Raw genomic sequence first — 15,901 nt, 5'->3', positions numbered from 1 at the left:
GGAGCTTTACTGATTTTTCTTCTTCTTTGGTCATCTTCTGAAATTCAACTCAAATTTACATCAAATCTGCTCCAAATCACTTCAAATTTGAATTTTGAACTTCCCTTGACGATCCCAATCAATTGGGCCAACATCCAATCCAAACAACTAACAAAATCGAAAAATTTAATTTCTGAAATTCTATTCAAATCTACCTCAAATCTGCTCCAAATCACTTCAAATTTGGGTATTGAACTTCCCTTAACGATCCCAATTAATTGGGCCAACACCCAATCCAAACATCTAACAAAATCGAAAAATTCAATTTCTGAAATTGAAGCTTCGAATGACCTTTAATGGTGACTTCAAAAACAATAATTCTCTTAAGTGGTATTTTTTCTTCTCATCTTAATAGTGATTATCAACTTTGAATCTGGAAGGAGAATTGAAGAATATATATAATGATAGATAAACTTTAGGGTGCAAAGTCGTGAAAGAGGAAGAAGAAGAAGAACGAAGAAAAGAAAAAAATAGGGTGGACTAATTGATGAAAAATAATTTTCAGATTATGTACAATCTGGGCCATATTAGATAAGGGCTTCAAATATTGGCCATTTTTTTATGGACTGTTGGGCCAAGTGACAAGGAGTGTAATTCTCCCAAAAATATTCGATACATAACTAATCGACACGTTATGTTTTAACAAATATTTCCTCCTATTTACACAGAGCAGAAAATTTCTGCCAGAAATATATGACATATGCATTATTATGCGATTCATATATTTGGTTCTTCTTTTTCGAATTTGAAGTTAAAGAATTTGAAGTGGTTATTATTATTTAGGTATTATATTAATTTTTATGTTTAGTTACTAAATTCGATTAAAATTATTATAAATAATTATCATGTGTTACTAAGAAATTCTCTCATAAGAATATTGTAATAGATAATATATTTGTCAGTCTTTAAAATTTTACTAAATATATACTTATTTATAAAAATTTTAATAAAGTAAGATTGAAATATTATTTGAATAACAAAAATTCGAAAAATTTGAAATTCGATAAAATCGAACTAATCCAAATCGATATAGTTATTTGGTTTGATTTTGATAAAAATTAAACTAATCTGGTTCATGTACACTCCTATAAAAAATATACATATTTTATAGTATATATATTTTTTCTACCATTATTTTACGGCGACTATAAGGTGTTATTTTTTCATTTATTATTAAACGCTTGTATATTTTGTTTGTCAGAATTTTATATTTTATCCAACCGCGGGAAAAGCCTGCATAGATTTGCTAACGTTGTGATGTAACCAACACCTGTCTTAACAGATGTCAAAAGCGGAATGAAGGTCGATAATACAAGATGCAGCATTAAGACACGTGGCATACAGTTAACCTTAGGCTAACTTATTTAAACTGCGCTACATAACGTCCTTTCCATAAATTGAACGCAAATAACTGTCTTCGTACATTTTGCAGAATTTTTATTTTTGAGAATTGCAAATTAGAAGGAAATTAAAAAGAGAGTGAAAATGCAGTCCGTGAAGGAAAAAGCCTCTAACGTGGCCGCTTCGGCAAAATCTGGCATGGAAAAGACCAAAGCTGTTGTCCAAGAGAAGGTTTTTTTTTATTATTCTTTCCCCTTTCATTTCCATTAACATCATAAAGCGTAAATTGTACGTAATTTTTCTTGTAAAACATATTCATATTCTTAGGTTTGCAGTGAAACCTTGGTATCGCATTCAATAAAGTGAGTGAAAATTTAGGGAAGACTGGTGTTTAGATCTTAGTTATAAAAACGAAAATGTTAGATAATCTGCCTAAATGTTGAATAATAGAGTTAACTGGTACTTGCATTAGAGGTATACTCAAGCATTGTCGATGGCGCCAAAACATATCATGTTATGATTCTTGAGCAACGTATTAATCTGAATTTAGTATTTTCATGTTCTATCTGAGTTCAGTATTTCTGTCGCGGAGCATAGCTATATATGTGAAAATCTAACAAAATTTTAATGTCAATGTTAGATTTGAACTTATAGAACGAGTGTCGTGCTAAGAACCTTAAAGATGAAACATATCAAAGTTAAATTCTGAACTCGCTTCGATGTAGTGTTGGTTCATCTTTGTGTAGCTAGAGAGATACCATTTTACCGTAAGTCTGTCCCGTATTCAAACAGGTGGAGAGAATGACAGCCCATGATCCAACACAGAAGGAGATGGCAACAGGAAAGAAGGAAGAAAGGATCTACCAAGCAGAGATGAACAAGCAGGCAACTCACGACCGCAATGCAGCTATTCACCAGGGTGGGGGCACGGGCATAGGCAGGCCACATTATTCCAACTCGGCCACTGGTGCCACTGGACACTCAACTGGTGCACACCAGATGTCTGCCTTGCCAGGACACGGCACTGGGGAGCCAATGGGTCAAGTGACAGACGGGGTGGTGCAATCTCACCCCATTGGAACGGCCACTGGGACTCAAAGGGCCTCCGCTGCACATAACACCCATGTAGGTGGTGGGGTAAACCAGGGCTATGGTACTGGTGGTAACTATAGTTAGGATATGATCAGAATAAGCTAGAATTGTTTGGTTCCAAGCCTTTGTTGTTTTAGGAAATTTGGTTTTGGTGCTTCGTGTTTGGTGTTTGATAAAGAACTCATGTTCTATTGGTTTATTCTGTGTCTCAAGAAATGCAAACTGGTTAAGTTTGTTCGATGTTCTGATTGATCCAATTGGTAGTTTTGTTCTTTCTATTTTTCTTTTTAACTACTATCAACTTGGAAAATCTTTTAGCGTAAATGTCCAATTAATTTTAAATAAGTCAATTTATTTAAGAGTACTTTCAAAAGTTACATGTCTTCTTTCTTTTCGTCATGCAAAAGCTACATGTCTCTTGTTATATTGTCACGCCCCGAATCGGAAGTGGGACGTGACGGCTCAACCTATCTTACCTGTTGAGCAAGCACCGTTCTAATTACTAACCGAAGTTTTAAACAGAAAATCATGCCCATGAAAAATCATAAATAAATATTAAGATAATAACTGTCTGAAAACTGATGTATGACAACTAAAAGTCATGAGCCTCTGACTGATGCTTGAATGCACAAGTCAACGGGATTTTCCCCTGGAATAATATAAAAGTCTGAGAAGAGATCTGCTATCGCTTGAATAAATCAAAGGAGCTTGTGAGCTGAATTTAGAAAGCGTAATTCTATCCCCAAGCTTCGTTACCGGCACATTCAGCGCATGGCACACGACGGGGCAGGTCCAAAACGAGCTAAGTATCTCCGAGGGTACTTAGTAAGTATTGTTTACTCTCCCCTAACCGGAGGAGAAAACCTTTCTGGACTTAACAATTATAATAATGATGTAATAAATATAACTCAAGCAATTTAATAACTTAACATTAAAATTCGAAAGCTGAATTGTAACATGAAATCTGAAATCCAAAAATCTGGACTATAACATGAAATCTGAAAGCTGATCAGTCACATGAAATATGAGTTAAGTTCTAATAACCAAATATAACTGAGTTTCTTTATTTCGAGAACTTTAACTAATAAATAATGGTGCATGCGTGTGTGAGGATGGCTGATTCAATCCCCGGCCTTGGCAACCTTTGCACTTGGGGAGCTTGACCATGTCACGACCCGAAACTCCAACCATGGGGTCATGATGGCGTCTAATATCCACTTTCTAGGAGAGCCAACTTAGCAATTTAAAAGCAGAGCTTCAATAATACGAAACTGCAATAATCTGATATAGATGAGATAAATACAAACGTAACGCGGTCTAAAGATATCCTAGAAATCTAGAGTCACGAATACATGAGCAACTAGAGTACTACAAATAAAGTCAGAATGAAATACATCTGTTTGAATTAAAAATAAATAGTAAAGACATGATAGAAGGGGACTTCAGGGACTGCGAACGCCAGCAACTCCACATCAAGTCTCCTAAGCAAGTTGATCAGGGAAAAAACTCCTCTACACACCGCTACAACAAACACCAGGATCTGCACAAGAAGTGCATAAGTGTAGCATAAGTACAACCGACCCCATGTACTTTGTAAGTGCCGAGCCTAACCTCGACGAAATAGTGACGAGGCTATAAGCGGACACCCACAATAAACCTGGACGAAAAATAACAATAGAGTGCAGAAATATAGATAAAGCAATAAACTCATATAAAGGGACCCGAAGGTCAACTACCAGAGGGACCCAGAATAACATGATCTCAATACTCATCTTGCAGTACCGGAATAAACTCTACTACATCTGACAGTTACAACACATCATACTATGTTGCGGCACGCAACCCGATATATAATCACATATATCAATAACAAGTTTTCTCTGTTGCGGTGTGCAATCCGATCCATAAATAAACATTTATATAAATATAATAAATTGTCTACGACAAACTACAACGTGATTAAAATAAAATACAATAAAAGAATTACCTAATTAAAGACATAAAGCAGAATAAAAGTGGCTATCTAACAACACACAAAGTTACAAAGCAAATAAAGGCAATCAATAAATACAGATACGGATACATGAAAACAATTAGCAAGTAAGGCATGTAACGGTAAAGGCATGAATTTAACAAGTAAAGACAAGTAACAATTAAAGTATTTAACAAATAATAACGTGGATTAAATGAAGGTATGGGATAATTGAAAATAATAAATAAATAACTCAACTCGCATGCTTAAACCCATAACAACACATATACACTCTTCACCTTGCATATATGTCATTCCCAGACATAACTCACGTAACAGATAGACCAACAAGTCCTAATTCCCTCAAATCAAAGTTAGACACGATAGTTACCTCTTTGTGAACTAATTCAACAGCTGACCACGAATTTTCCTTTCGAACGAGCCTCTGAGCTGATCAAATGTAGCCAAATATCGTTCAAACAATTCAAAATAAGCTTTAGAAACTACCTACGAATGAAAAAGGTTCAACCTTCGAAGAAATTGAAAAAGTCAACTCTGGGCCTGCTTGGTCAAAATTCGAGACCCGAACCAAAATTTGATTACACATTCATCCCCGAGCCCGGTTATGCATTTGTTTCAAAATACAGGCTCAATTTGAGGTCTAAATTTCAATTTTACAAAATCTCCAAATTCTACCCAAATCCCTAATTTCTACCATGAAATTTCTAGATTTGATGTTAAAGACTCATAAAAAGTAATGAGTAATTGAAAGAAAGTGGATTACAGTTTCTTACCAATGATTTTAGGAAGAAAAGCTCTCAAGAAAATCACCTCTAGGGTGTTTAGGGTTGAGAAATGGTGTAAAATGATCCAATCCTCTTTTACCCGTAATTGCGAGGCCCGCAAATACAAACATTTGTCCACAAAAGCGAACTGTCCAACAGTCCCCAGGTATCACATTTGCGACACAAAATATCGCATGTGCTATGAACCCAACCTCGCAAAAGCGAGAGAGTCATCGTATTTGAGAGAATTGTCCAGCCTAGATTCCACTCGTATTTGCGACCTACACATCACAAAAGTGGACCACGCACCTCGCATTTTTGACAGAAATATTCGCATTTGCAAAGAGTACCACCCCCATCCTATAATCATATTTGTGCGTCCAACTTCACAAAAGCGAGACTCGCAATTGTGAACAGGTCCTCGCAATTACAAGACCTCAAATCAGAAACCAGCGACTGTTGCATACCAGCAGTTCCAAATCATTCAGTAACGCAATCGAAACTCACCCGAGCCCATCTGGTTCCAAACTAAACATGCACACAAGTGTAATAACATCATATAAACTTTCTCTTTATCTCAAAACATTAAAATAACATAAAATAACAAGATTCTATAATCAAAATTCATGATTTTCAACTTGAAATTTCATTTTTACAATTTTTACATAATGAGCCGAAATGCGCTCGGGTCACTCTGGACTCCAACCAAATGTTCGTACAAGTCAAAAAATATCATATGAATCTACCGGATTATCAAAACACTGACCCGAGTTCGTTTACCAAGAATGTTGATCGTGGTCAGCTCAAGTCCCATTTAAAGCTTAAAATCACTTTTTCTTCACATTTTGACGCAAAAACTTTCCGGAAACATGGACCATGCATACAAATCAAGAAACATCAAATGGAGCTAATAGAGTCTCAAAACATGAAAATAAAAGTTTTTACTCAAAATGACCTATCAGGTCGTCACAGTCCACTTCTCCCAAACACACAAATCTAAAGAAATAATGGCACCTACAAGTGTGAGGATGGATAGCCTATTCGCCAACCCTAGCACCTTTTACACTCGGCGATCTTGGTCATTTCTCCAAAAAACACAAATCTGGAGAAATAATGGCACCTGCAAGTGTGAGAATGGCTGGCCCATTCGCTAGCCCAAGCAACTTTTACACTTGGGGAGGTTGGCTATTTCTCCCAAACACATAAATCTGAAAAAAACATTGGCATCTGCAAGTGTGAGTATGGTTGGCCCATTCCCCGGCCCTGATGGATTTTACACTTGGGGAGGTTAGCTACTACTCCCAAATACATAAATCTGAAGACGCGGAATACCTGCAAGTGTGGGGTAGCTAGCCGTAGCCACTGTAGTTCTCACACTTGGGTAGGTTGGCTACTTCTCCCAAAATGCATGTGACAACTGTCGCACCCCTTTTTCTCGCAAAATCAGGTTTTGACGTTGTGACAACACTTTTAAGGAAGGTGTTAAAAGAGAAGAAGAGTCGCCACCTAACGGGTTTAAGGTGCGTTAGGACACCTATTTGCAAATAACTCTGTTTTAACTAGTTTGCATCACCAAAGATCGGGTAAGGGATCGAAATTGCATCGAAGAGAAGGTGTTAGGCACTCTTCGAGGTCTACAACTGTGGGTCCCGGACGAACTTGAATTATATGAATTAGTCAAACAAACGGAGACAAAGAAAACGAGGAGTTCGGGAAGTTTTTTTTTTATTATCAACAAACTTTCAACACTTGACTTACGGATCAATAGGAATAAGATGGGGGTGGGGTCCTAAGTTTTTTAGGCTAAAGGATCATCCCATGCAACATAAATATTACTTCGTAACTCCCTCCGAATGGGGTGTTACTCATATTATCAAGTGGGTACAGACTATCATCTCCTGCTACCCCATTACTATCTTCAAGTTGTTACTTAAAGCCCACTAGTTCAATTATAAGTCATACCCTATGCGTGCACTACCCGTCTCATACCTATGGTCTAGGAGGTTTTGGACCTCTATTTGGATGGTTCTAGACTTTATCTAGGCTGCTAAAAATGCAAAAACCAGGCGACAAGCAAAACATGTAGGACTTCACATAAAGACAGTTAAAGGTCCAAGTTATCCTCCACACATAAACAAGCAAATGCACGCAGGCAGTTTAAGCGGTACATAATTTCGGAATAGAGACTTAGAGTCTTATATGCATGGATTCTAGGTGATTCTAAATTCCAATATCGTATATGCGATGCTACTGTTCTAAATTAACTGATTTACAGATTATAGGTGTTATAAAACCTACAAACATGATTTCTAAGCGATAGGCATCCAAACATGCAAGCAATTTGAAGAACCTGTGTTATTCATTGACAAGATATACGAATGTCGCATACTGATTATTAAGAAGAATCGCAGATTTCCGGTCATTAATCTTTGTAGATGTTGTGCCTAAGTGATTTATGCACTAAGTGACAATGAAGTCTAGAATTATGCATGCTTTTGATAGTGGTCTAAGTGAACAGAGTTGAGAGGTGCATCATTAGCGGTTATTAAACGAATAATGATATCTTATAGACGTGGTCTCTAATGATTAGCGCCTGGGACTGATTTTATGGTTATACTTGGTCCTGTAGGCATTATTTCTAGTGAATAGTGCGAGACAATAGCAAGAAGGCGATCAAGAATCCTATTGGCGTGATTTCTAGTGTATATTGCAAGATAACAAGAGTCCTATAGGCATGATTTCTAGTGAATATGCTGAGGTGAATTGAAGGATAGTCCATTGACATTTGTTCCTATAGGCCGTATTTCTAATACACATAGCAATAAACGTAATTGCAGCATTTTCTACTTGTGTTTGCTAGCAGACAGTATGTGTGTGTGTGTGTGTGCTTCCTCTANTACCCACGCGTTACTGGGCCTTCAACATAGCATACCATACGATCACAGGTCTATAAGGGAGTTCAGCCCCCTTCCAATGAGCCACAGCACCAAGTAATGCATCACTTGGGACAACCAGCACAAAAACACAGCACACGATAGGGGAATAGAGCAACAGGGATGGCTTGGGGTTAGAGGAATGACTAACGCCAAATCCCTAGTGTGTCAGAGTTCACAAGGGCCTCAGATGGACCCCGAGCAGTGCTCACACTAGGGATGCCAACAAAGAACCTAGGTAGCCTTAGCTTTCAGCCGACTAAGAATAGGGATTCAGAATACCAAAGTAACAGGTAGGGAGGATGTACAGAAATTCATAGAAGGATCATACAACACAACTGCTCAAGTAGACTAGCAAATTCAAGCCAGGTTCACATAATCAAAGTACCATGTAATCAGTCATCATAGGAATTAGGAGAAGAAGCAGGTTTGTAAAACGTAGGCTGACAATTAAAGGTTCAAATTAGGTTAAGTCTAATCTAATGCCATATCAATCTATACTTGAACACAATGGAAGGATACACATATTGATAACCATGGAAAGGAGAGAACAACAGATGAACCAAATCATACTGGAAAAACATGCTAGCACAAGAGTCGTAGAGAATATAGTGTTCGCCTTTAGAGAATCAGGAGAGCATGAAACAATTTTAAACAAGTCTCATAACATTATTACAAAACACTCCAATATACATAGGACCCAGTAAAATTTCATTCAAGTAAAAAGGTTCCCACAGAGCTAGGGCATTAGCTAATCACAATATGCAAAAACATCATATAACTACAATATTGAAGCCCAAAATTAACATGTTAAGATGCTACAGGGTCTAGAGCTTCTTAGGAGATAAAAGATCACAAAATGTAAGTTATAGTGAAGCATGGCATGAATAGTAGACTATTCTCATGTGTCACAGAATGACATCAAAGTGGAACACCATCACAATTGAATCAAAGTTCAGACATATGCGCAGGAGAGAAATTAAACATTATGAGGGTTTAAACACTAACCAGTAGCAGAATTAAAAGAGTGCAAAGTGTAGAAGAAAAAACCCCTAATCCGTGATGCTTCAGAGTTCAAAAGAGCCTCGAGAATGGGCTCCAAGCAGTGCTTGCACCGGAGGAGGTTATTCAATAGTTTCAGCGAGTTTGAAAGTAACAGTGAGTGAATGAGAGAGTGGTGGAAAACAGTAGTCAGAGTCCTGGTCCCCAAAATCTCTTTTGAGAGAGATTTATATAGTAAAAATCAAACAAGTAAACATGGAAAAAAATTATTCAAACACAAATAAAGAAAGAAATACTAGAATCAGTTAGAATCAGTTGTTTAGGGCATAAACAAAGGGGGTTCAGTAAATCAACAGTGAATAACAATTATCACATAAATAATACTAAAAATAAAGGAATACAGAAGATTAAACAGAGAATGAGAAAAATCATATCAAAAATCATTTTGAGTCAGATTTAGGGTAAAAAATAAAGTAGAAAATAGGGAAACATGGCAAACTAAATAGAGATACAGAAAAGAATAGTCAAACACGGAAAAGGAAAAGTATCAATCAAGAACCTGTAAGAGATGAGGGAACATTTCAAACCCTAGTTCAAAAAGGAAGCATGGATAGTCGAAGATCTCACTGAATCGGACCATATAAAATGTATATAGACGAAGTATCGTCTAAATTTCAGAGACTAAAGGCGGTGGAATCCCGCTTGGGTACTGGTACTTGCCAAAATTGGGGCAAGTACCATATAACATCATAATCTTGCAAGGAATACTGAGGAATCACATAAAAGGTAAGAAAATCATGGAAGGAATCCATGATTGAGACGGATTTGGAGAAAGTTTGAGTGAGGCGGCTAGGGTTAGAGGATATGAGAGTAGAGAGGATTCTGAGGCTGCGGGTTTAAAGGGAATGGTTAGGGTTTGGGGGGTTTGGTTAGTTAAAGGGGCGGATTAGATGTGCGCCGTTGATCTTAGAGATCAACGGCTAGGATTTAAAAAAGGGTTGGGTCGGGTTTTAGAAGTAGGTACCGACCAGGTATTAGACAGGGTCGTTTGATCTTGGGCTAATTTGGGTCCGAATTTTGGTCTTTAAAATGGGCTATTATTTAAATACACAAGATTTAGCAAAAATAATTTATAAAAATTCTTAATAAAGAAATAAAAATATTATTTATGCAATAAATGATTAACAATAATAATTTCTGATAATTGTTGTATTTTATTGGTGTTTGTTTTAATTCACATGAAAATATAAAAAATACACTTGGCATGTGCATTTAGGATTTAATTTCATATTTTAGGATTAATTGAGTTACTTTATAAAGAAGAAAACAACAAAAATAGTTCTTTTGCATTTATACTTGTAATTTTTTTAGTTTGCATTTAATTAGGATTTATGGTATTTGGAAATTGAGTAATATAATTTTAGAAGTTAATTTGGGTTGTTAGTTGTGGATTTTGGNATAGAAGTCTATTTTGACACAAATAGTATAGATAAAAACAATTATATATGAATATAGACTATTATTGCAAAATTAGGTAAATAGCTTAAAAAATGCAAACATAATTATACGAAATAAAATAAAAATATTATGAAACCTATATGAGGATGAAAAATAGTAATTTGGATGAATAAGTCATCACAAAATAATTTGTAAAAATAATTAATAATTATTCAAGTAATTTAAATGCAGAAAAATCAATTTAAAGCTCTAAAAATTATGGAAAATTATAGAAAATGCTTGTATAGATTTTTAAACTAAATAATGATGCCAAAATGATGTTTTGAAAGTGTGTGTATATATATATATATATATATATATATATATATATATTGAAAATATATGGGAGCAAAATTGGGTATCAGCAGCTGCCCCTCTTTACCCGGGAATGATGAAAGAATTGTCGGGTAAAGAAAATGATGACCAATTATGGTTGAATGTGGGATGATGTGATTTAGAAAAATAGGGGTTGAACCCTAGTTCCGTAGTAGCCTACATATCCCTAGTGTTACGGGAATCAGGCCGTGTGGTTTTGGATCCCACAGTGAACGAAACCGATGGAGTTGTTATAGAAATGGTTGTATGTTTCGGAAAAGTTTCTTTTGGGGTAGGATAGTATCAGATGAATTTATGCGAAATCATGAGTGAATTTGAGACGTTATGGCTATATCAATGAGCAGATATTCGAACGGAGTAAGAAACGGGAATTGATGATGGTCGGTTATGTTTTTAAATAGTTTCGGGATATGGACGTTATAAACAGAAACCAGAGCAAAGATTGCTCCTTTTTAAAGAACGGTTCCTTCTAGATTACCTGCAAAACTTAAAACACGATGCATGCAAATATATATGGGTTATTGCAAGAATTTAAACATGATGCAAATTCCCTTTGGACCATGAAGGTTGTCTTTGGACGGTGAGGATGATGTCCTTAGACCATGACGTCCTGGGCCATGAATCGCGTGATAAAGGATTCACAGGCCATGAGATGATGTTCTCAGGCCATGAAAATGGTGCCTCTAAACTATGACGCCTTTGAATAATGATGTGCAATAATGAGAGATCCTCAAGCCATGACATGGTGTCTTCAGGCTATGAGGATGATGCCTTCGGACTATGACGACTTTGGACAAAATGGCGATATTTCAGCCCATGGGATGCAAAGACATGATGCTTGGTCATATGACAAGCGAAACAAGACAGAGCTTAGTCTTGCATAAGATTGGGGCAGAGCTTAGCACCAGGAAAGCAAGAATACTGCTAGATTTCATGTAGCATAGCATTCGGTATTATGTAAGGAAAGGCAGAGCTTAGCCTTATGCAATTGAGGAGGAAATGCTTAGCCTCATGCAAGAAGAGGAGACAATATTTAGTCTCGATGCAAGGAAAGGCAGTGCTTAGCCTTATGCAATTGAGGAGGCAATGCTTAGCCTCATGCAGGAAGAGGAGACAATGTTTAGTCTCGATGCAAGGAAAGGCAGTGCTTAGCCTTATGCAGAATGGAAGACAATGCTTAGTCTCATGCAAGGAAAGGCAATGCCTAGCCTTATGCAATTGAGGAGGCAGGGCTTAACCTCATGAGAAATGGGAGACAATGCTTAGTCTCATACAATTAAAGGAGACAGGGCTTAGTCTCATGCAATGGAAGGCATTGCTTAGCCTTATGCAATTGAGGAGGCAGGGCTTAGCCTCATGCAAAATGGGAGGCAATGCTTAGCCTCATGCAAAGAAAAGATAATGAGTGATAGCAGAGTATTTCTTATCTGGAGACATGTTTGCGTTTGGTAGTTTTGTCATTATGAAGATAGTGATTTTGATATGTGTGTATTCGTGAATACTCCTGTTATGTTCATTGTGCCTGCATCTAAAGAAAAATCGTGAGTTTTTCGGGGGAGGTTAGTCCGTGGCTTCGCCTACTTGCTTTGCTCTGGAGATCCTATCTGAGTTACCCTAGGTAACATTTGGCTGCCATAGAAATAAAGTTTTCAAAAAATATGCATGCTTTGATAAATATAGTTATTTAAAAACGTAGTAGTATACAATATCAAGTAAATTAGATGAACCAATGACTATGACACTTTTTGAGACATTGCGACTTCTTTGCACTAGAATTTTGAGGGTCCTCCTCAAAATTCTGCCCAAGTTTAATAAGCGAGTCTTCGGCCGTTCCGCATATGATGAAATTGGCTGGGTTTGCTCCGGAATTTTGAGGGTTCTCCTCAAAATTCTGCCCCAGTTTCTGACCATGGGGGAAATGAAGATTTTACTAAGATGTGACTGAACCCACAAGGCTGCCTATGTATCCCCTCTTAAACAGGAATCAGGTCAAGCGTAGTTCAGTTATATCAAATGAAGAAACGTAAACAATCCTAAACATAGTATCATTTGACTGCGTCTGAGTTGATAGGTTTTGGCCAAATTTCTCCGTCCATTTCTGGAAGTATGAGTGTTCCTCCTATTACTACTCGATGAACCATGTAGGGCCCTTGCCAATTGGGTGAAAATCTCCCTTTGGCTTCATCTTGATGCGAAAAGATTCGCTTTAGCACTAGTTGCCCTGGTATGAACTGTCTAGGTCTGACTTTTTTATTGAAAGCTCTGGACATTCTTTTCTGATAAAGCTTACCATGGCATACCGCATTCATTTTTTTCCCGTCAATAAGAGCCAATTGTTCATAGCGACTCCGTATCCATTCCGCATCACTGAGTTCTGCTTCTTGTATAATTCTCAAAAAAGGAATTTCGACTTCGGCGGGAATGACAGCTTTAGTATCGTAGACTAACAAGTAGGGAGTTGCCCCGGTTGATGTGCGGACTATGGTACGATACCCCAATAAGGCAAATGGTAATTTCTCGTGCCATTGCTTGTGGTTGTCTACCATCTTTCTCAACATTTTCTTGATATTCTTGTTTGCGGCCTCCACGACTCCATTCATTTCAGGCCTGTATGCTGTGGAATTCTTATGCTTGATTTTGAAGGTTTCACACATGGCTTTCATTAAGTCACTATTGAGGTTGGTGACATTGTCGGTGATGATGGATTCAGGTACCCCGAATCGGCAAACAATACGATCCCTGACAAAATCTGCAACGACTATCTTAGTTACAACCTTGTAAGATGCAGCCTCAACCAATTTTGTGAAGTAGTCTATGGCCACAAAAATGAACGTGTGCCCGTTCGAAACGGCGGTCTCGATTGGACCGATGACATCCATTCCCCAAGCGGCAAAAGACCAAGGTGCACTCATTGCATTGAGTTCATTTGGTGGTACTTGTATCATATCTGCATGTATTTGGCACTGATGACACTTTTGGACATACCTGACGCAGTCCGTTTCCATAGTCATCCAAAAATATCCTACCTTCAATATCTTCTTGGAAAAAATGAAACCGTTCATGTGTGGTCTGCAAGTCCCAGCATGTATCTCTTCGAGCAGTTTAGAAGCTTCCTTAGCGTCAACGCACCATAATAATCCTAGGTCTGGGCCATGAATCGCGTGATAAAGGATTCGCAGGCCATGAGATGAAGTTCTCGGGCCATGAAAATGGTGCCTCTGAACTATGACGCCTTTGAATAATGATGTGCAATAATGAGAGATCCTCAAGCCATGACATAGTGTCTTCAGGCTATGAGGATGATGCCTTTGGACAAAATGGCGATATTTCAGCCCATGAGATGCAAAGACATGATGCTTGGTCATATGAGAAGCGAAACAAGACAGAGCTTAGTCTTGCATAAGATTGGGGCAAAGCTTAGCCCCAGGAAAGCAAGAATAGTGCTAGATTTCAAGTAGCATAGCTTTCGGTATTATGCAAGGAAAGACAGAGCTTAGCCTTATGCAATTGAGGAGGCAATGCTTAGCCTCATGCAAGAAGAGGAGACAATGCTTAATCTCGATGCAAAGAAAGGCAGTGCTTAGCCTTATGCAGAATGGAAGACAATGCTTAGTCTCATGTAAGGAAAGGCAATGCTTAGCCTTATGCAATTGAGGAGGCGGGGTTTAACCTCATGAGAAATCGGAGACAATGCTTAGTCTCATACAATTAAAGGAGACAGGGCTTAGTCTCATGCAATGGAAGGCAGTGCTTAGCCTTATGCAATTGAGGAGGCAGGGCTTAGCCTCATGCAAAAATAGGAGACAATGCTTAGTCTCATGCAAGGAAAGGAGATAGGGCTTAGTCTCATACAACGGAAGGCAGTGCTTAGCCTTATGCAATTGAGGAGGCAGGGCTTAGCCTCATGCAATGGAAGGCAGTGCTTAGCCTTATGCAATTGAGGAGGCAGGGCTTAGCCTCATGCAAAATGGGAGGCAATGCTTAGCTTCATGCAAAGAAAAGATAATGAGTGATAGCAGAGTATTTCTTATCTGGAGACATGTTTGCGTTTGGTAGTTTTGTCATTATGAAGATAGTGATTTTGATATGTGTGTATTCGTGAATACTCCTGTTATGTTCATTGTACCTGCATCCAAAGAAAAATCGTGAGTTTTGCGGCGGAGGTTGGTTCGTGGCTTCGCCTGCTTGCTTTGCTCTGGACATCCTATTTGAGTTACCCTGGGTAACATTTGGCTGCCATAGAAATAAAGTTTCCAAAAAATATGCATGCATTGATAAATATAGTTATTTAAAAACATAGTAGTATACAATATCAAGTAAATTAGATGAACCAATGACTATGACACTTTTTGAGACATTGCGACTTCTTTGCACTAGATTTTTTAGGGTCCTCCTCAAAATTCTGCCAAAGTTTAATAAGCGATTCTTCAGCCGTTCCGCATATGATGAAATTGGCTGGGCTTGCTCCGAAATTTTGAGGGTCCTCCTCAAAATTCTGCCCCAGTTTCTGACCATGGGGGAAATGAAGATTTTACTAAGATGTGACTGAATCCACAAGGCTGCCTACGTATCCCCTCTTAAACAGGAATCAGGTCAAGCGTAGTTCAGTTACATCAAATGAAGAAATGTAAACAATCCTAAACATAGTATCTTTTAACTGCGTCTAAGTTGATAGGTTTTGGCCAAATTTCTCCGTCAATTTCTGCAAGTATGAGTGCTCCTCCTATTACTACTTGATGAACTATGTAGGGCCTTTGCCAATTGGGTGAAAATCTCCCTATGGCTTCATATTGATGCGAAAAGATTCGCTTCAGTACCAGTTGCCCTGGTGTGAACTGTCTAGGTCTGACCTTTTTATTGAAAGCTCTAGACATTCTGTTCTGATAAAGCTGACCATGGCATAC

At 37.8% G+C, this 15,901-nt stretch overlaps 1 protein-coding gene across 1 annotated transcript; it reads left to right on the top strand.

Moving 5' to 3' along the window:
* Positions 1-1,446: 1,446 nt before the first annotated feature.
* LOC109220706 (late embryogenesis abundant protein 46-like) lies at positions 1,447-2,724 on the top strand. Its single transcript, XM_019385169.1, has 2 exons — positions 1,447-1,611; positions 2,173-2,724. Exons 1-2 carry the CDS (start codon positions 1,525-1,527, stop codon positions 2,554-2,556), a joined length of 471 nt encoding a protein of 156 aa, XP_019240714.1. The 5' UTR covers positions 1,447-1,524; the 3' UTR covers positions 2,557-2,724.
* Positions 2,725-15,901: the final 13,177 nt, after the last annotated feature.

The sequence above is a fragment of the Nicotiana attenuata genome, unplaced genomic scaffold (genome assembly GCF_001879085.1).
Source record: "Nicotiana attenuata strain UT unplaced genomic scaffold, NIATTr2, whole genome shotgun sequence".
Lineage (NCBI taxonomy): Eukaryota > Viridiplantae > Streptophyta > Magnoliopsida > Solanales > Solanaceae > Nicotiana > Nicotiana attenuata.
This window is presented reverse-complemented; position numbering and strand designations above follow the sequence as displayed.